At 39.6% G+C, this 21,437-nt stretch overlaps 1 protein-coding gene across 1 annotated transcript; it reads left to right on the top strand.

The window, feature by feature from the left end:
- Positions 1-9,122: 9,122 nt before the first annotated feature.
- Positions 9,123-17,040, top strand: LOC109052500 (ATP-dependent RNA helicase DHX30-like). The gene is made up of 3 exons (XM_019069929.2): positions 9,123-9,313; positions 9,556-9,653; positions 16,599-17,040. Exons 1-3 carry the CDS (start codon positions 9,161-9,163, stop codon positions 16,780-16,782), a joined length of 435 nt encoding a protein of 144 aa, XP_018925474.1. The 5' UTR covers positions 9,123-9,160; the 3' UTR covers positions 16,783-17,040.
- Positions 17,041-21,437: the final 4,397 nt, after the last annotated feature.

Genomic DNA, 21,437 nt, shown 5'->3' with positions numbered 1-21,437 from the left:
TTTCATGCATGTGAAATTGTTTACGCATGTGTGAATCGTGTTTTTTGCGTGAATTATATTTGAGACTAATCTGTCTCCATAAGAATCGTCCCCTGAGCTCGTGCGTGTTCGGCTAGAATCGCCCTGAACTCGTGCGTGTTCGGCTAGAATCGCCCTGAACTCGTGCGTGTTCGGCTAGAATCGCCCCTTGAGCTCGTGCTGTTTTCGGCTAGAATCGCCCTGAGCTCGTGCGTGTTTGGATAGAAATCGCCCTGAGCTCGTGCGTGTTTTGGCTAGAATCGCCCTGAACTCGTGCGTGTTTCGGCTAGAATCGCCCTGAACTCGTGCGTGTTCGGCTAGAATCGCCCTGAGCTCGTGCGTGTTCGGCTAGAATCGCCCTGAGCTCGTGCGTGTTCGGCTAGAATCGCCCTGAGCTCGTGCGTGTTCGGCTAGAATCGCCCTGAGCTCGTGCGTGTTTGGATAGAATCGCCCTGAGCTCGTGCGTGTTTGGCTAGAATCGCCCTGAACTCGTGCGTGTTCGGCTAGAATCGCCCTGAACTCGTGCGTGTTCGGCTAGAATCGCCCTGAGCTCGTGCGTGTTCGGCTAGAAATCGCCCTGAGCTCGTGCGTGTTCGGCTAGAATCGCCCTGAAAATCGTGCGTGTTCGGCTAGAATCGGCCTGAACTCGTGCGTGTTCGGCTAGAATCGCCCTGAACTCGTGCGTGTTCGGCTAGAATCGCCCTGAGCGCTCGTGCGTGTTCGGCTAGAATCGCCCTGAGCTCGTGCGTGTTCGGCTAGAATCGCCCTGAACTCGTGCGTGTTCGGCTAGAATCGCCCTGAACTCGTGCGTGTTCGGATGCGGAAAGTTACAAAAAATGCTGTGCACTCCGCCACGTGAATAGTTCGCGCGCACTCAAAGTGAACTTCCGGCAAGACCGCGTCGAGTATAAATCAGCCTTGACACGGAGAAAGGCCAGCCGAGGTTCGTCTTTGGGAGAAAAATTAGCAGATTATTATTATTATTTTTATTATTGTTTTTATTTATTTTATTTAAATTCATGTGTGTACTTCTAACATGTTTGGTTGGTAAAATAAATGTTGTAAATTCAAATCAGAACGTCTTCCGTGTCTGGAATGGATGTATTCTTGAGTCTATAAAGGTAACAATAATATAATAAGATAACCTTGTTTGAAATGGGTTTGGCTAAAAGAAAATGTTGGTTTTGTCTATACTTCTAGGTACTTGTACTATATTGACTGGGTTAAATAGAATTGCATTACTAAAAAGAGACCAAAATACCATTTTCATTGACTAAAACTAGACTAGACTAAAAAGAGTATGAACGTGACTAAAACTAATAAAAACTAAAATGACAGCTTCACACAAAGACTAGACTTAAGGCCCGTTCACACCAAGGACGATAACTATAAAGATAACGATGAAGATATAGTTCTAAAAATCGTTTTCAGTATTAAAGAACAGCAGAGTCCCCCCCACAACTATAACGATAAAGACAAAGAAAAACGATATCGTTGGAATCACTTTTAAAACTATTTTTTTTTCCAGCTGATGAACGATAAAAAATTGACAGCCAATCAGAATCCATCCTGTTGTAACGAGCTCGAGAATTTAAAGACGAGCGTGCGCTTAGAATAAACAGAAGATATCGTTCTTGGTGTGAACGGGCCTTAAGACTAAAATTAAAACAGGCCGCCAAAAACAACACTATTAATTATTGTTTCTATTTTGATTTCTTTTGGTTTTATATTTGATTATATATGGGATTGTTGATAGAACCAGGAAGGACTTCCTACAATGTAAGTCAGAAAGAAAACCAGCAGAAAACTCTCTGAGTGTGTTCATGTTCTTCCTGTAGACGGAGAAAGAAGAGTTTTATAACTGATGATGTAAATGATGATGTGCACAGATATCTGGTCATCTGTACTGAGACACTGAAGATACACTGAACATGAAGAGTTCAGCTACATGAAAAGATCAAACAGATTCATAATTCCTGATTCTGATGTGTTTTATCTCCATCAGATTCCCGTCAGCTCACTCTGGATCTGAACACAGTGAATAAACTCCTCCGTCTGTCTGAGAACAACAGAGTAATTACCAACACTGACACACTCCACTCGTATCCTGATCATCCAGACAGATTTGATCGTGTGCGTCAGGTGTTGTGTAGAGAGAGTGTGTGTGGACGCTGTTACTGGGAGCTACAGTGGAGTGGATCTGTATTTGGTGTGTATATATCAGTGTCATATAAGAGCATCAGCAGGAAGGGAGTGTGTAAGAGAGTGTGGTTTGGATATAATGATCATCCTGGAGTGTTGTGCTGCTCTCCTTCCTCCAGATTCTCATTTCCACACACAATAACATAGAGACCTGTTTCTCTCTGTAGAGTCCAACCCCAGCAGTAGAATAGGAGTGTTTGTGGATCACAGTGCAGGGAACTCTGTCCTTCTACAGCGTCTCTGACACAATGAGCCTCATCCACACAGTCCGAAAAGACCACATTCCCTCAGACGCTCTATCCTGGGTTTTACTGTTTTTTTATGGGATCATCATTGATAAAACTGTGTTGATGAATCACAAATATACTGACGAGAGATTCTACCCATAATGCTTTGAGCTGCATGATGAATCAGTAACAGTTAGATGTTATAGAGTCTCTTCATGACATTAATACTGCTGCTGAACTTCTGTCACTGAACTAACGTCAGAATAAATGTGTGTAATAAATCCTCATACAGACAGTAAGATCAGTGTGTGTGTGTGTGTGTGTGTGTGTGTGTGTCCTGCTGAGTGACACTGTGTTTCTGTGCTTTTCTCAACCTCTGTTTGTTGTTGATGGAAATCACTCATTTAGTTAATATATAGTATTAATAATAATGATCAATAATTAATGGTTTTATAAAAAAAAAATTAATCATATTTTATTTTTTCAGTGTTATTTCTGTTCTCTGGCTGATATAAATAAAGCATCAAATGTGATGGTTTTATTCCTCTGTGCAGATCTCCAGAACACAAATCAAGCACCTCGTTATAGTTTCTTCTCTCACCCTAAAATCAGCTGACATAAAAATCAGATGAATCATAAAAGGACAATACTGTATGTTGTCCTGTGTAACCATAAAATCAGACTATTGCTTAAAAAAACAAAAATAAGATTCAGGATAAGAGTTGTTTATCTAATTCTAATATAATACATGAGGTGAACAAAATGCTCATGAAGTCAAACACTAAAAAAGTGACAAGTTTTTAATCTATTCCTGTTACTTGCTACTTAGTCTCACTGATGAATTTGCAGAAAAATACCATAATGTCATAAAAGCATAAAATATGAGAGACTATTATCAATGTAATAGCACACCTGTTGTGTTTCAGCTGTGATCTGTTCTGTGTGTCTCGATAAAACATCATTCCTGAGAGAAAACGGTTCTTCACCAACGGACTGATCTCTTTCAGGAAGGACATCGTTGTTTATCAGTTTTGGATTTTGATTTGTGTGTATTTTCTTTTCTGTCTAATTCACTCTGATATTTAACTTTCCTCCTGTGTCTCATGTCTCACTTTGAAAAATTAATGGCTCATTTGAAATCAGTTTAAATTAAAAACTATATCTAAATTAAAATGCAAATTATGCAAGGTTTACATTTATCAGCCTTAAATCTAACTCGGAAGAAACTAAAACCACGTTTCTACTTTTATACATATTCAAACATTTTCAGATGAAATAGTTTCAATTCATGGCAGTTAATTTATCAAGAACCTTGTTAATCACTTTTAGTTATAAAAAGCATGAATGTACAACCCGACTACAGAGGTAAAATCTCTCATATTTCCACAGACTACACGAATTACAATTACTCTGAAGCGTTCTCTCTGTTTATTATGTTTATTCACGTCTGCAAAGCCATGGTGAAATGCAGGTAGACTTTTAAAAACACATCATTACAATAACACACATAATTCAATGCAATTATAATTCAGTTCAAAGCAATTGTTCATTAAATAACACGCTATGTAAAAAAAATTAAATAAATGTAATTCATAACCCTGTATCTGAATGTAGTTTGTTCCAAATATGAACAAAGTCTTCAATGAGAATTCCCAGTCGATTTGATAAAAAGGAATAATTAGACCATAAAATTTGAGACATAACATGCATTTATGCAAGTTTCATTCAGTTTTCTTCTCACTATGTACTGGCCTCGTCACATAATGACATACATGATCACATTTAAAACTGAAGCCCCTAAAATAGAGCTTGATGAAGCATATATTAAAAACATTAATTGTCCCTGGTTCTAGTTTCTAGCGTTGACATGAACACTGATTTACACTCCGTGAAGTGAGGAGGGAAGAAGAAGATTCCTAAACAGTTGCACGAGCAGAAATTATAGTATGAGCTTGTGAATAAATAACAGCAAAAAGAAGCAGAGTCACGTCTGCAAATGAACTGAAATCTAGAAATTCTAACTTGTGCATGGTCTCCTTTCCAACCTTTCTGCTGTGTTTTTTTATTAGCTCGGACAATGAACCTGAATAACTTCTGGTGCCTAATAAAATAAAAAATCACATCTGTGAAATCTGTCACCATCAGGATCTTCATGTATATTGGTTTAAAGCTGCTTTCTGTTAATGCACATTTTTCTAGATTTCAAGTCATTAAATTTGCTAGTGAACTTCACTGCTGAGCCATCAATAATTATAATAATAATAATAATAGGCAAGGCAAGTTTATTTATATAGCACATTTCATACACAATGGTAATTCAAAGTGCTTTACATAAAAGAAAGTAAAATAATCATGAAGAAAAATAATTAAAAAACAAAACAAAAAAAAAAACAATTCATTTTAAAACTTTGAAAATGATTTAAAAATTGACTTATTTAAAATGAATTTAAAACAGTTAAAAATAGAAAATTATTTTACATAAAATAGAATATGTAAAATACAGTGCAATCAGTTCGGACATGGCACAGTGCTCATTCAATAAATCCACAGCTAAACAGATGAGTTTTGAGTCTAGATTTAAATGTGACTAATGTTTTAGCACAACTGCTCTCTTCTGGAAGCTGATTCCAACTGCGGGCGGCATAGTAACGTAAAAGGCCGACTCCCCTTGTTTTGTGTGAACCCTTGGTATTTCTAACTGACTCGATCCTAATGATCTGAGTTTTTTTTGGTCTGTTAGGTTTATATTCAGTGAACATATCTGCAATATATTTTGGTCCTAGATCATTGAGTTATTTATAAACGAGTAAACGTACTTTAAAATCAATCCTAAATGGAACTGGAAGCCCAGTGTAAGGACCTGAGGACTGGGTGTGATATGCTCAGATTGTCTGGTTCTAGTCAGAATCCTGGCAGCAGCGTTCTGGATGAGCTGCAGCTGTCTAATGGTCTTTTTGGGAAGGCTGGTGAGGAGACCATTACAATAGTCCAAACCTCTGGTGATAAAGGCATGAACAAGTTTCTCCAAGTCTTGAGTGGAAACAAAACATCTAATTCTGTGCAGATGTTTTTTAGATAATATATGCTGTTTTAGTTACTGCTTTGACATGACTACTGAAACTAAGGTCTGTCTCCAGAGTCACACATAGATTCCTGACTTGATTTTTAGTTGTTTGTCCGCTAGAGTCAAGGTAGCGCATTCACCTTGACAACTTCATCTTTGTTTCCAAATGCAAAGACTTTTCAGTTTTTTTCCTTGTTTAACTGAAGAGAAAGTCTGGCACATCCAACTATTAATGGTTAATCAATACATTGGCAGAGGGAGTCAATGGGGCTGTAGTCATTTGGAGATAAAGCTAGGTAAAGTCTGGTGTCTCCATCAGCATAGCGGAGAGAGGTGGGCAATTTGGTTGGTTCTTTTTCTCATGATTTGACTTACGGGTGGGAGCATATACAGGCTAAACAAGAGTGGGGTGTAAGAATTGGAGCGCCTTGTGGGGACGCCGCATGTCCCATGGACGTACCACTTAGAACTTATTGCTTAGCGCTCCTAGACTCACATAATAACCTCTCCTTTTCTTTCTAAGGTATATGACCTGAAACCAATTTTTTTGGAGTCCCAGCCCCGATAGAAAGCCCCGACAGTTTTGTCCTCCAGTCTCTCTAGTAGGGTGGTTTGTTATGATCAACAGTTGTCAAACGCAGCACTGAGATTCTAAGGCAATCATACCAGCAATACCAAGCACTATTTTTGAAAATGGTGGAGAATAAGGAAACAGTGATGCATGTATTAGTACAATGCAGCAGAGGTTAACTCGGTCATCAAAGGAGGAAAATTGTTCAGGGGGAACTGGGAGAAAACTGGAGAAACTGTTTTTTTTTTTAATTTTATGTTTCTTTATTAAATTTTGGACGCTTGGAACAAAGTGAAAAACGGGGATGGAATATCTTGGCGAAGCATTGGAGTAGAAAAAAAGTATATAGAGTAGTATAAGCAGTAAATAATTCTTCCCTAGAGATTGGAGACAGAATTCTAAAGATTGGAGAACAGAGGAGGGCAGCAATACGCCATAGACGCGTCTAGCCTGCCGGAAATGCAAGAAGAAGAAGAGGACTGATATTTTGCCAGAGTCAGAATTTAAGCGTGAGTGCTGTCCTCTCGCCTTTCTGTGATGCTCGGTCGGAAACCAGATTTGAAAATTGTCCAGGTATCCACTTGAGTTTTTTTTAAGTATTTGCTCAGCTGAATTAAGAAACTACCTTTTTCTATAATTTTTTTGCCTATACAAGGAGATTAGCATATTGGTCCCTATAATTGCTCAAAATGGTGTTATTTTCAAGATTTGCTCTCTTTTTCAGGAAGGGCGAGTTTGGAAATGTCCCAGAAAGAAGTGAGGCGTTCACCACTTCTAAGAGATCTGCTTCTAAACAGTTAAGCACACTTTTGAAAAAAGATGTGGGAAGTGTGGTCAAAAATAGCAGGGTTGACGATTTTAGGTGCTGCTATTTTTTCCAAAATTTTTGCTATCAAATTGCTTCAAAAATAGACATAGTATCTTTTTGGATTGTGCAGGCCGAATCTGTCTGACCTCTGCATTTGCGTGAGGATGTGCTAAATCTCCTTCCTGATATTAATGAGCTTCTCAGAAAAGAAGGAAGCAAACTCATTGCATTTGCTGTTTTGAGAGCATTTCACTGGGGAATCTGACTTGGGGGGTTTGTCAGTCTCTCAACAGTGGCAAAAAAGAGTACGAGTGTTGTTTAAGTTACTGTTTATAAAGGTTGAGAATAAAGTCTGTCTAGCTTGTGGCTAGTTTCACATTAAAAGCATGAAGCCTGGTCTTTATAGATGCTATAGTGAATTTCAAGTTTTTTCCGTCTTCCGCCACATCGCTCGGCTTTTTTCTGCATTTGTCTTTTTTTCATAGTCTGAAACTGCTGTTGATCTTCTCCAAACTGATTTCTGTCTGTTTGTTTTCTTACTGACTATTATTTGGAGCAATATCATCAATAACATTCTTAACTTTTGAGTTAAAGGAATCAAGGAGAATATCAACAGAGGTCTGCAGAAATGCTTGGTGTTAAAGATATAGCCTCCATAAAACGGCACACTAGTGTGTTCTCGTTAATGCATCTCCTTCTGACAGAGACAGATCTAGATTCAGTGGTAGCAGAGATCAATATATCAAAGAAAATACAGAAGTGATCAAATAGTCCTATGTCCTTAATAACAATGGATGAAATGTTTAGACCTCTACTGATGATTAAATCTAAAGTGTGTCCATCTATGTGTGTGGGTCCATGCACATGCTGAATCAGGTCAAAAGTGTTTAGAACCATTATCATTTCTTTTGTAGTCTTGTTTCTGCATTATCTATGTAAATATTATTTTCCCCTGCAATAGCAAAACAGTCAAACTCTGAGGAAATCATTGATAACATTTCTGTGACCTCTTCAACAAAGGCTGGAGAGTATTTTGGAGGCCTGTAAATAATGATAAACAGAATGTGTGGAGCACCTTTCTGGAGAGAGGGATAATGTGTCCGGTGAGCAGGGCTGTCTCTGGTGTTTCCGGTGACTGTGATATGTTCTCCTGGCTTCCCTGGCTGTTTTCCAGAAAGTCGTCCTTGGCTGCTGAGTCTTGTAGCTGTTTTGATACATCACAGTCTGTCTGTGAGGAGCTCTGTGGATAGTGTCTATCAGCAATGCTTGTTGTGGCTGCATCGTGTTATCAGTGTCCTTGTGGGATATGTCAACCACATGATGACTCGGACCTGGTGTGTGTGTGCTGAATGAATTGACACACTCTGCTGAAGGATGGCGGAGGGAAAAGTAGATATTGTCCTTAAGCACTCTAGCACCAAGTTTGTTTGGGTGGAGGCCATCCGGTTTAAACAGTGGTTGTCTATTGGCCCCAGAAAAAATTTTGAAGTTGTCGAATGAAATTCACTCCTTTTAAATTTGCAAGATCTTTGTAGCCATGTGTTCAGCCCAAGCAACCGTGAAAACATATTTGTTCCCCCTTGCTGGGAGGTGGTTTCCCACTGATGAATGACTGACTTTGAGTCTTCGAAGTGTTTCAAAGAGTTCACTGAAAGTCCTTCTTAAGGAGTTCTGACTGTTCTTCCCGAATATCTGTCTTCCCCACATGGAGGGATGATTCGATTTGCAGTCTTGTGCTTCATCAGAATGTTTCTGAAGTTCCTTGTTTCACATCAGAAACCGTTGCTGAGCTTGAGGAAGGCAGGGCATGTTGTTGTAGTCCTGCTACTGATGTTTCTGATAATAGAAGTCTCACCCACTATCAGAGTCCTGGGCTCGGCTTGCGCTCTGAGCTGAATGCCGCTGTCCCTGCTCAACCTTGAGCGCCTGTTAGTAGCGTGTGTTTAGCTGCTGGCTGATCCGATCCATGTTTAATCACATTTGGGGATTCCTCGCCCGCATTCATTAATGCTTCAAATCTGTTCTCAAGATATATAGGGGGTGGTAGAATACCAGTATTCACAAGCCTTGTCATAGTCGAATCTGGGGTAGAGGATGCTACAGCAGCAATACAAGAAACTCATGACAATCTGATGTCTCGTGTTCCTTTGGGTCTCGCTCCTTGTTTGTGCCATCGATTAGTGTGGCGATCAGTTTCGGCTTGATACAAATATATTGATATAAATTCACGTTCTTCACGTGATTGCTTGCTCTGGTCTCAAACAGGCCTGATGCAGCAGTTCAGTGAGAATCTGTGTGAAGCTGGACTTCTGGAGGGTTCTGCTGAAGGTCTGCGTCTGTCGTCTCGTCTGAATCTACACAGTCATCAGGAGCAGCTGGTCAAAGCCATGCTGATCGCCGGACTCTACCCTCACCTCATACAGGTGCTGTGACATATCTGTTATTTTGTAAGCAGATCATATAATTTCTTGTTTAAAGTTTCAGGCAGATTTGAAAAGCATTGCATTGCATAAAATAAAAATGCACTACAGTCAGTTGTTTTGGTGCATGATTTCTTGTGCACGAGCCTGTATTGGCCACAGCACAGAAATAAAAACTGTATCTGGACCAAACACAATTTCTGTAAAGATGCACATCTGTTTACAAAGTTTCTGAACTTCACCAGGTGAAAAGAGGCACAGTGACCAAAAGATTTCGTCCGGAGAATCTGTCGTATCGTACGGAAAGCAGCCCTGTGCTTCTGCACCGCTCCTCTGTCAACCGGTAAACACACAACTATTACTGGATATGGAGTGACTGAAATGTTTGTTTTATTGTTTCAAGGCCTCACCTTACACACGTTTACCCTTTCAATATTTGTTTCTACAGGAAAATACATTTTGAAGACATGACCTTATACATTGAGCAGAGGTGGAAAGTAACGAATTACATTTACTCGCGTTACTGTAATTGAGTAGCTTTTTTGTGTACTTCTACTTTTTAAAGTATTTTTTTAAAATCAGTAATTTTACTTTTACTTAAGTATATTTTGTTTGAAGTATTGTACTTCGCTACATTTTAAAACACATTAATTACTGAGTAAAAAAAATAAAAAAAATCGCTCCCTGGAAACTATGGGAGTAAATAATGGGCAGGAAGGCAAACTGGCGCTATAATCACAAGAAAGATGCAGACCGACAAAACAGGCGTTAGTGGTGCAGACACAGCTTAAAACGAAACTCCGTCATATTCTGAAGTTTAACTCTGTAATGATAGTTTGAGAATCTGTTAGGTTATAAACGGTAATATATAGAGCAACGTATACCTGTTTGTGACATGCGTAGCTAATGAGAGATATACGGTATTGAGTCAACAGTGTGTTCGTTCATGCCGCTTGATGTGACGCGGCAGTTGTGAATAAAGAAACCGAAACGGGAAGCCAAGAGCAACGCTTTCCATTGCCTCCTTATACATGACATCCTAACATTACATGGTGTCCAGAAGTCAAACGTGACAACAGTGGCAAAGTTTTCATTCCACCCGAAAGTTTTGACTTCAGTCATACCCGAGCTCTGGCCTGAATGGATAGCAGCGCTTTCCACAGATTCCGAATATGCCACGAAGCTGCAAAACAAAGAGTCGGGAGAAGTTCAAAGTTTGTACGCTTTTATATTCTCTCGGGAAGGAGGCAGAACACATCGTCAGTACATTGTGTATGCAGCGGATGGCGACAAGAATAGGTACCGACATAGTTTTTTAGAAAAGTTTTGAAACAATTACTTTGTGCCTAAAGTCAAATGTGATACATGAACGGGCGAGGATTTTTATCAGCGTGTTCAAAAGCAGGGTGAAAGCGTGGAAGAATTCATTCGTAGCTTACATGAACTGGCTGAAAACATGCGCATTTGGAGAAGCTAAAAGTGAAAATATAAGAGACAGACTGGTGATGGGTGTTCTGGATAAAGAGATGTCCCAAAGATTACAAATGATGTCTGACTTGTCGCTTGAGAGAGCAGGTTGTAGGCACGCACGGCAATCGGAACAGATAAAAAGTCAGGTCATTGTTTCCGAACAGACTAGCTCTTCAGCATTGAATGAAGTCGTACGGAGACAAGCACAGTGCATCATTTTCGACCAAAAGGAGCGTTCAAGCCAGAAAGCAGAAAGAGAAAATGGACACAGAGAACAAATAGCCAGAAAAACACACGATTAAATGACCCAATTCAGGGGAAATGCATGCGTTGTGGCAAGCAACATCCAAAGAGCGTCAAGATATGCCAGCGAGAAAGAGCAGTAGTGTTTTTGAAAAGTGCGGTAAGAGAGGGCCATTATGCTATTGTGTGTCGTACTCTACATGTTAGTGATGTAAATGTAGTGCAGGACGAGCACGAAGATTCGTTTTTTCCTTGGAGCAATCAAAGTAAAGGACTCAAGTGACGCATGGTCCCATAACCTTGAGGATTCAAGATACGGACCGTGGAGTTTAAGATAGACACTGGCGCAGACATTAGTGTTATATCGGAACAAACTTATAAAGCTCTCAACACAAGGCCTAACTTAATGTTCGTGAATGCAGCGCTGGATTGTCCAGGAGGGAAATTAAGAAGTTCAGGAAGATTTGAGACAAGCACGCACCACAAGGGAAACAAGTACTGCTTTACTGTTTTTTGTCATAACAGGTCAGTCTGTTAATAATTTGCTGAGACGAGAAGTTCTGCTGCCCTGGGGTTAGTGTCAACGGATTGACGACGTTGAGTTCACCCGGTGAGTCGGTTGGACTTTTGAAAACCGCATCCTGTGAAAATCAAGCTGAAAGCAGGACGCAGTCCCATATGCCATTACGACAGCCAGGGGAGAGTGTCGGTTCCCTTTACTTTCTAAGGTGAAAGCTGAACTAGACAGAATGAAGTGTGGCGTGATTGAAGAAATTAATGAGCCTACTGAATGGTGTGCACCGATGGTGCCTGTGCCTAGGAAGAATGGCCAGGTGAGAATATGTGTAGGCCTAAATCGTTTAAATCAAGCAGTCGAACGTGAAAGGTATATTCTACCAACCCTTGATGATTACTTCCCCAGTTGTCAGGTGCACACAATGTTTTCAATACTAGATGCAGCGAGCGGATTTTGGCAAATTCCTCCTGGAGAAGGAGAGTGGCTAATTCACGACATTTTATAACACTGTTTGGGAGGTATTTCTTTCATAGGCTTCCTTTTTTGGAATCTCCAGCGCACCAAGAGATATTTCAAAGTAGCAGATGAATAACCTCTTAAGAGACCATGGAAGGTACAGCAGCATACATGGATGACTAATCATCTAGGGGGGAAACGCCAGAGATTCACGATTGTCGTTTTAAAGAGGGTCTTGAAGACACTTTCTGATGCGGGATGGGATTGAAACTCAATGATGACAAATGTCTGTTTGAGGCAAAAGCAAATACAATTTCTGGGTCATATCATTGATGCTCGTGGAGTCAGACCAGATGAGAAAAGGTTGAGGGCCATACTGAGTATTCAACCTCCACAGAATGTGACAGAAGTAAAGAGGATTTTGGGAATGTGTCATTATCTAGGTCGATACCTACCTGGCCGTGGCTGGAATAACCCGCCCACTTAATGATCCTCCTTAAAGCCGAATACAGTTTGGACTTTGAGAGTCATGCACAGGAACGAGCGCGCTCCCAAGAGTCAAAGAGCTCATGACTGAAGCACCAGTTCTTTCTTTTCTTTGACGTGACCAAACCAAACCATTGTAAGTGCAGCGACGCTAGCAAAGTTATGGACTAGGAGGAGTCCTCTCCTTTCCAGCAGCATGATGGATGTTTGAGACCTGTAGCTTACTGTTCGCGTACCTTAACCAACACCGAAACCAAATACGCACAGCTTGAAAAAGGAATGTCTCAGCGTGGTGTGGGTTGTGAGAGATTTTTCCAAGTACTTGTACGTCTGGACAGTTTTGTAATTCACACAGGATCATAAACCATTGATTCCGCTTCATCAACAGCAAGGAATTGACATGGTTCCTTTGAGATGCCAGCGACTCTTGTTTTGACTGATGAGGTTCAATGCTAAAGCTGAATATGTGCCAGGGAAATCACTGGTTGTAGCTGATGCTCTTTCTGTTCATTTGTGTTGAAACACCACATCTTGATTCAGTGGAGCTTATAATGACATTTACGGCTTGGAGGAGTCCACCTGAGCTGCCTGGCCAATGTCATGTTCACGATTGAATGAGGTCATTGAAAGCACAAAGACTGATCCTGAGTTGCAAGTGGTGATGAAGTCGTCGTTAGACAGGGATTGGCCACAGTATCCTTCACAAGTTCGCAGAGCTCGTCAAGCCTTACTTCGCTGTGAAGGATATGGGGTCTGTGTGTTGATGATCCTTCTTGTTTACAGTGACAGGTCCATTGTTCAAGTGTTATGAGATCTGAGGTCAAGAGGGGAAACTTCATGATGGTCACATGGGGATCGTCAAGTGTAGAGAGCGTGCAAAACAAAGTGTTTGGTGGCCTGGGATTAGCAAGGAGATCCAGGTATCAATAGAGAACTGTGCTTTCTGATCGAATAATAAAACCAGCACAACACAGAGAACCTCTGATGAATACCCCATTACCAGACGCAACGTGGGTGAGGAATTGCAGCTGACATTTGCGAAGTCAACAAACAAACTACCTGTAGTGGTTGATTATTTTTCTAGATTCATCGACATTGCCTATCTTCCAGGATATGTCAGGGAAGACGGTGGTATTACGCATTTGAGCAACATGTTTGCCAGATGGGGTTGTCCTGATACCCTGTTACTGACAATGGTCGCAATTCGTTGGTCCACCAGTTTCAAGATTTTGCAGCAGCAGCTTACAAGTTTCACCCACAATCATCCACGAGCCCGTATTTTTCCACAGTCAATGGTGAGGCTGAAACGAGCAGTGAGAACCGCAAAGCACATTCTTCAGGCAAGAAGATCCTTTTTCTAGCTCTTCTAGCTTACAGAGGTGACTCCCATCCAAGCACAGGATACAGCCTGCGCAGTTGATGCTTGGACGTCAGTTGAGAACACCGGATCCTGTTCTGGAAAAGAAACTGATGCCTGAGTGGCCTGATTTTTCGAAGGTGAGAGAAACTGACAATATGGCGAAAGCTAATAACAAGCTTTATTATGGACAAAACGTCATGGTTGTCGACCGTTGCCTGACTCAAACCTGGAGATCCTGTACAGGTCAAAACGGACAATGAGAAAGGATGGAACAAGACTGCTACGGTTGTATGTAAACACACAACACCAAGATCTTACATAATTCGCACAGAGAATGGAGAATTGAGAAGAAACAGAAAGCATCTACGCTTCCTCAATCCATCTTCATGCCAACGTGATTCCGATGAAGAAAAAGTGTAGAGAGGAAAACTGGCACAAGCTGAACAATATCCAAGTAAGTAATCAGGATCAAAACGTTAGAACAAGAAGTTCCAGAACAACCTAAAAAGGTTGTTACGCGTAAAGGAAGAGTTGTTAAACAGCCAGGATACATGAAAGATTTCATAGTTAGTACATAGATTGCCACGTGAGGCAGAATAATCCTCAGCTTCTATGTGGGTGACCGGTAGTCTACACGGAATCCCTAGATAGTCATTCATGATTCTAAAGAAGATTTAAGTTCTGAACAATTGTTAAATAAGATGTTAAAAGACAAGAAAGAAGAACACTGAAAGATGTTTGTTTATTATCTTTGTTGGTGTTTGTTGTTGTGACATTCTCATGTGTTTACAGAATATTATTTTGAAAAAGGGAAGATGTAATGATAGTTTGAGAATCTGTTAGGTTAATATACGGTAATATATAGAGCAACGTATACCTGTTGTGACATGCGTAGCTAATGAGAGATATACGGTATTGAGTCAACAGTGTGTTCGTTCATGCCGCTTGATGTGACGCAGTTGTGAATAAAGAACCGAAACGGAGCAACGCTTCCATTGCCTCATTATACATGACATCCTAACATTACAAACTCGAAGGAAATGAACTGAACCCCTGGCCATATTTATGCTTTATTGTGCAGTGTAAGCTTTGCTTGCATAGGGAGACCAAACTAGCAGCTTATAAAATGCTCGACAAGTACATCAACCCCTTCGCAAGCACTGTAGAGGTAAGCTAAATAACTGCCATCATTGCATTGGTGGTTAAAATGAAGCTTTGACATTTAGGTTGTTGCACAAATTAGCCAAAATAAAAGTGGTTGCGGAGTGTGCGATATATATCGTTCGGGCGATAATATCATAATGTTGTTTTAATGATGTGCACGCATCGTTATGAGTGCGAATCTTTTCACTGTGTGATTCAGTCTTGTAAAATGCATTTAGAATGATCACAAAATTAAAGATATAGGGGCAGAAAATTTACATATTTATATAATTTCATATAGTAAATCAAAATCACACAAAGAATGCCGTCTTTTCCTCGGAAAATCATCATGATTATATATATATATATTTTGTTTTTTTTTGTTTTTTTACAGCAGGTCAGTAAACAAGTTAATTAAGAGACTTGCGTTTTAGACACCACATTGCCTGTTTTTGCTCTATTATTACAACAAAAAATAATTTCAAACACAGCCACCAAAGCACAGTTTTGCATCTCTGAGCAACATGACGGTGTTTCGTTCCTGAATGAATCAACCGTTTAAATGATTCGGTTCAATCGCAATGACTCACTTATTAACAGACTTGCTGACATACTGGCTGTTTTAATTTCACATTTAAAGTATCTTTGGATTTTTTTTAAATAATGAATTTCTTATAATTTCAAATGAGTATCATACAAACATTTTATTGTCTTGTATATCAAAACATTATTCATGCATTTGTAACTGCAGGTTAAGTGCATTCTTGCCCTGCACTAAACAGTGTGTAAATACATCTAAATGCCACTTCTGATGAAGCTTCTGCATTTCCTCTGCATTGAAAAGATGAGTTTGTTGACACTGATTTGCCTGGTAACAGTCCAAATATCTTATTATTCTAAATAACTGATTCCTTTAATTAAAAACAACTAGTCTGAGATTAATAGGCCTGGGTGTCAAACTCAGTTCCTGGAGGGCCGTAGCCCTGCAGAGTTTAGTTCTAACCCTGCTCCAGCACACATATCATGTAGGTTTCAAATAAGCCTAAATGATTAGATTAGCTGGATCAGATGTGTTTTAATTAGGGTTATATATAAAACTGGCAGGACTGTGGCCCTCCAGGAACTGAGTTTGACACCCTAGGCATGTCCCATTTTTGCCTCCCTCCCACTGTTAAAATGTAACTAAGTATTTTTTACTCTGAGTAAATTTTTAAATGAACTACTTTTTACTTTTACTTGAGTAGATTTTTAGACTGGTACTTTTACTTGTACTTAAGTAAAAATTCATTCATGTAATGGTACTTTTACTTGAGTAGAATATTTTTGTACTCTTTCCACCTCTGACATTGAGCATTACAGACATTGAATCAGCATTACGTCTGTTTTGATATTGTAGCTTTATAATGCTTTGTTATGATTGGTTTACCTCTTCACATCAGAACTGAGTGCCGGTGTTTGATTACAGGTTCACAGTTTTGTGTCCCATCTTTTAGTAACAGCATTAGCGTTCCCACCTGAAATATGATGCGCAACAAAACCAAAAAACTTTTTTGTTATGTGAAATAAAGGTTAACTGAAATAAAATCCTTAACACTTGTGTTGGTGTCTTTCAGAGGAAATCCGGATCTGTCGAGTCGCTGGCTCACCTTCTTCTCGGCGGTCAAATCAAGCGGTCAGGCGTTCATCAGAGACTCTTCGGTGGTTCATCCGCTGGCGCTGCTGCTCCTCACAGACTGTGACCTCAGCGAGAGAGGTCAAGCCCTTAATCTCAGCACTAGTGCTCATTTAGTGAAGTAAAACTATAGAGAAAAATATTTGTTGACAAATCAATAACTGAGATGAGATACAGACAACACTGAAATCATTAAACACTAACTGTTACTATATCCAACATTCAATATCATTGAAGAAAAAAGATGACTAAAATGTACTTTAAAAAATAACTTTCTACATCTAAAATTTCTCTAAAGGAGGTAAAAAATGGACCTCCACAAGTTTATGCTTGCGGTTGCCAGATATCATCCATTTAAACCCCCCACTCACTCAGAGCTTCTCTCTTTAAAACCCTCTGGAGTCGATTAACGCGTATACGCGTTTTGGGGTATTTTCTCCTGATAACCCCGAAAAGAACTTAAATTACACTTTCAGTTTTGATCGTACAGAGAAGTGCAATAAAATCAATCGAATCTGTAAAGGGTCTACTTTTTTTTGTATACAGACATAATAACAACAAAACTTTGTGCACTTATAAAATAAAGATAACAAACAAGGAGTTCTGTCTGCAGCCTTTGTCTGCGCTGATCTTCAGTTACAAATGCGTCATTAAAATGAACTGTGTGTAACTCAGTGAATACTCAACGAAGAGACATGAGAGAGATATCTATAGAAAGCCTGACATGTCTACTTTTAAACTAAACGAGTGCTGCTGAAAACAAATATTCTGTGATAAAGTAATCCATATGAAAACAACCCGATGTCCGTTTTTCACGTCTTCCTTCATTATCTTCTTAATGCGACCACGCCCCCCGCGCCGAGCGCGCTTTTGAGATTCAAATGTTTCACTGAAGCGCGCGGCTTTTGAATACGCCCACACAACAGAAGACAACGCAGCGAGATTGTTCTTCAAGTTTTTTTTTATTTTACTGTTTGCTTCGCGAATGAGAGGAATAAGACATAATTCACCCCAAAAAGATGTGATGTGGTGGTGAGGATTTGAGATTTGGATTGATCACTGTGTCTACATCCTGAAGCACTTTATTCAGCAGAGTTCATAAACATGAGTAAGTCTCTTTTTATTTATTTATATACTTGTACTAGTTTTCACATAACGTGTAAACATTTTACTAGTTAGACTTTTTCCAAAGACTTTTTCCAAACTATAATTCCTGACTAAATGTATAATCAAGTGAAATATATGAAGTTTCAATAACAATATACACTACTATACCATTTCAAAGCTTGATGTACATAATATAAATGTAACAATAAATGTAACTGTAACAAATGTAACAATCATTGCTGTTCTTTCAAATTTGTCCCCCCTAAAAACCTGAAAAAAAATATTCTCAGCTCTTTTCAACATTAATAATAATAATAATAATAATAATAATAATAATAATAATAATGATAATGATAATAATAACAATAAATGTTTTTTAGTAGAAAATAAGATTGTTAAAAGGATTTCTGAAGGATTGTGTGGCTGGAGTAATGATGCAAAAAATTCAGTTTGAAAGTCAGCTTTGATTGTTCCTAATAAACTGTTTAACTGTACTCACAAGTGAATATTAAATTATGTTGTGGGATAATTAAATATATTCTAAATAAAACTACAAACATAAAATTATATACAGTTATTTTGTCCTCACATTCTTTCTTGTAACTCATCCCTCTCAGTGACACAGCTGACTGAATGGCTCATTATGCAGCTCATTATGCAGGCCTTTGTCTTCTCAGGTGTGAATTCATGATAGTTGACGCCTACTCGCATATGACTTTTACCAACAAAAAGTGTCTTAGAAAATTTAAATCAATATATTGTTTTCTGTAAGTGAGTAAACAAGATGATTTTCACATCATTTAGAAAAAAAAATTCTAGGCTACAAGCTCCAGTTCTCCAAATTCCTGGGAACCAATTTTCTATATGTGTTTTATTGCCTTATTCAAGTGATTTAACATTTTAGTTTTTCACTAACCACGCATAACATTTTTTTTTCTCAAAAACACAATCATGTAAATACATGCTGCTCACATATTATTATAGCCCAGTTTGTGCTGATTACAGTGAGATTAGACTTTAGCCATTTAGATATTTATAAGAAACTGAAAAAAGCACAAATGTCAGGGCATGACAAAACTTCTCCAGGCCCCAAAAATACCCTTAGACTCCAGAGGGTTAAAAAGGCACGTTGTGTGCCCTGTTTATTTTATCTTCCAAACCTGGCAACCACAAACATGTAAATTGGAGTTGATCTCGACTCTGTTGTTTGTGATTGAGTTCACAATACAGAGTCTTTTTTTCCCCATTTCAATAGAAAAACATGCAGGTAATTTGGAATTAATATTAGGAATATCACTGCTTTCATTTTCGATGAGTTTGACCAGTTTTCATAATGTAGAGACTAGAATGTGTTTATATTTCTGATAATACAGGTGCTGGTCATATAATTAGAATATCATCAAAAAGTTGATTCATTTCACTAATTCCATTCAAAAAGTGAAACTTGTATATTATATTCATTCATTACACACAGACTAATATATTTCAAATGTTTATTTCTTTTAATTTTGATGATTATAACTGACAACTAAGGAAAATCCCAAATTCAGTATCTCAGAAAATTAGATTATTACTTAAGACCAATACAAAGAAAGGATTTTTAGAAATCTTGGCCGACTAAAAAGTATAAAAATGATAAGTATGAGCATGTACAGCACTCAATACTTAGTTGGGGCTCCTTTTGCCTGAATTACTGCAGCAATGCGGGGTGTCATGGAGTAGATCAGTCTGTGGCACTGCTCAGGTGTTATGAGAGCCCAGGTTGCTCTGATAGTGGCCTTCAGCTCTTCTGCATTCTTGGGTCTGGCATATCGCATCATCCTCTTCACAATACCCCATAGATTTTCTATGGGGTTAAGGTCAGGCGAGTTTGCTGGCCAATTAAGAACAGGGATACCATGGTCCTTAAACCAGGTACTGGTAGCTTTGGCACTGTGTGCAGGTGCCAAGTCCTGTTGGAAAATGAAATATGCATCTCCATAAAGTTGGTCACCAGCAGGAAGCATGAAGTGCTCTAAAACTTCCTGGTATACTGCTGTGTTGACCTTGAACCTCAGATAACACAGTGGACCAACACCAGCAGATGACATGGCACCCCAAACCATCACTGACTGTGGAAACTTTACACTGGACATCAAGCAACATGGATTGTGTGCCTCTCCTCTCTTCCTCCAGACTCTGGGACCCTGATATCCAAAGGAAATGCAAAATTTACTTTCATCAGAGAACATAACTTTGGACCACTCAGCAGCAGTCCAGTCCTTTATGAATCGAGACGCTTCTGACGCTGTCTGTTGTTCAAGAGTGGCTTGACACAAGGAATGCGACAGCTGAAACCCATGTCTTGCATACGTCTGTGTGTAGTGGTTCTTGAAGCACTGACTCCAGCTGCAGTCCACTCTTTGTGAATCTCCCCCACATTTTTGAATGGGTTTTGTTTCACAATCCTCTCCAGGGTGTGGTTATCCCTATTGCTTGTACACTTTTTTTCTAATACATCTTTTCCTTCCCTTCGCCTCTCTATTAATGTGCTTGGACACAGAGCTCTGTGAACAGCCAGTCTCTTTTGCAATGACCTTTTGTGTCTTGTCCTCCTTGTGCAAGGTGTCAATGGTTGTCTTTTGGACAACTGTCAAGTCAGCAGTCTTCCCCATGATTGTGTAGCCTACAGAACTACAGTCATGGCCAAAAGTTTTGAGAATTACATAAATATTGGAAATTGGAAAAGTTGCTGCTTAAGTTTTTATAATAGCAATTTGCATATACTCCAGAATGTTATGAAGAGTGATCAGATGAATTGCATAGTCCTTCTTTGCCATGAAAATTACCTTAATCCCAAAAAAAACCTTTCCACTGCATTTCATTGCTGTCATTAAAGGACCTGCCGAGATCATTTCAGTAATCATCTTGTTAACTCAGGTGAGAATGTTGACGAGCACTAGGCTGGAGATCATTATGTCAGGCTGATTGGGTTAGAATGGCAGACTTGACATGTTAAAAGGAGGGTGATGCTTGAAATCATTGTTCTTCCATTGTTAACCATGGTGACCTGCAAAGAAACGCGTGCAGCCATCATTGCGTTGCAAAAAAAATGGCTTCACAGGCAAGGATATTGTGGCTACTAAGATTGCACCTAAATCAACAATTTATAGGTTCATCAAGAACTTCAAGGAAAGAGGTTCAATTCCTGTAAGAAGGCTTCAGGGCGTCCAAGAAAGTCCAGCAAGCACCAGGATTGTCTCCTAAAGAGGATTCAGCTGCGGGATCGGAGTGCCACCAGTGCAGAGCTTGCTCAGGAATGGCAGCAGGCAGGTGTGAGCGCATCTGCACGCACAGTGAGGCGAAGACTTTTGGAAGATGGCCTGGTGTCAAGAAGGGCAGCAAAGAAGCCACTTCTCCCCAAAAAAAACATCAGGGACAGATTGATCTTCTGCAGAAAGTATAGTGAATGGACTGCTGAGGACTGGGGCAAAGTCATATTCTCCGATGAAGCCCCTTTCTGATTGTTTGGGGCATCTGGAAAAAGGCTTGTCCGGAGAAGAAAAGGTGAGCGCCTGCCATCAGTCCTGTGTCATGCCAACAGTAAAGCATCCTGACACCATTCATGTGTGGGGTTGCTTCCCATCCCAAGGGAGTGGGCTCACTCACAATTCTGCCCAAAAACACAGCCATG

The sequence above is a fragment of the Cyprinus carpio genome, chromosome A2, assembly GCF_018340385.1.
Source record: "Cyprinus carpio isolate SPL01 chromosome A2, ASM1834038v1, whole genome shotgun sequence".
NCBI classification, from domain to species: domain Eukaryota; kingdom Metazoa; phylum Chordata; class Actinopteri; order Cypriniformes; family Cyprinidae; genus Cyprinus; species Cyprinus carpio.
The sequence above is the reverse complement of the archived record's forward strand: the minus strand, read 5'-3'. Positions and strand labels throughout refer to the sequence as shown.

Excerpts from the sequence above, each read along its gene's own strand:
- LOC109052500 (XM_019069929.2), top strand. The coding sequence starts at position 9,161 with ATGCAGCAGTTCAGTGAGAATCTGTGTGAAGCTGGACTTCTGGAGGGT. Across the intron at positions 9,314-9,555 it reads TCTACCCTCACCTCATACAG|GTGAAAAGAGGCACAGTGAC; the intron begins GTGCTGTGACAT and ends GAACTTCACCAG. Across the intron at positions 9,654-16,598 it reads CACCGCTCCTCTGTCAACCG|AGGAAATCCGGATCTGTCGA; the intron begins GTAAACACACAA and ends GGTGTCTTTCAG.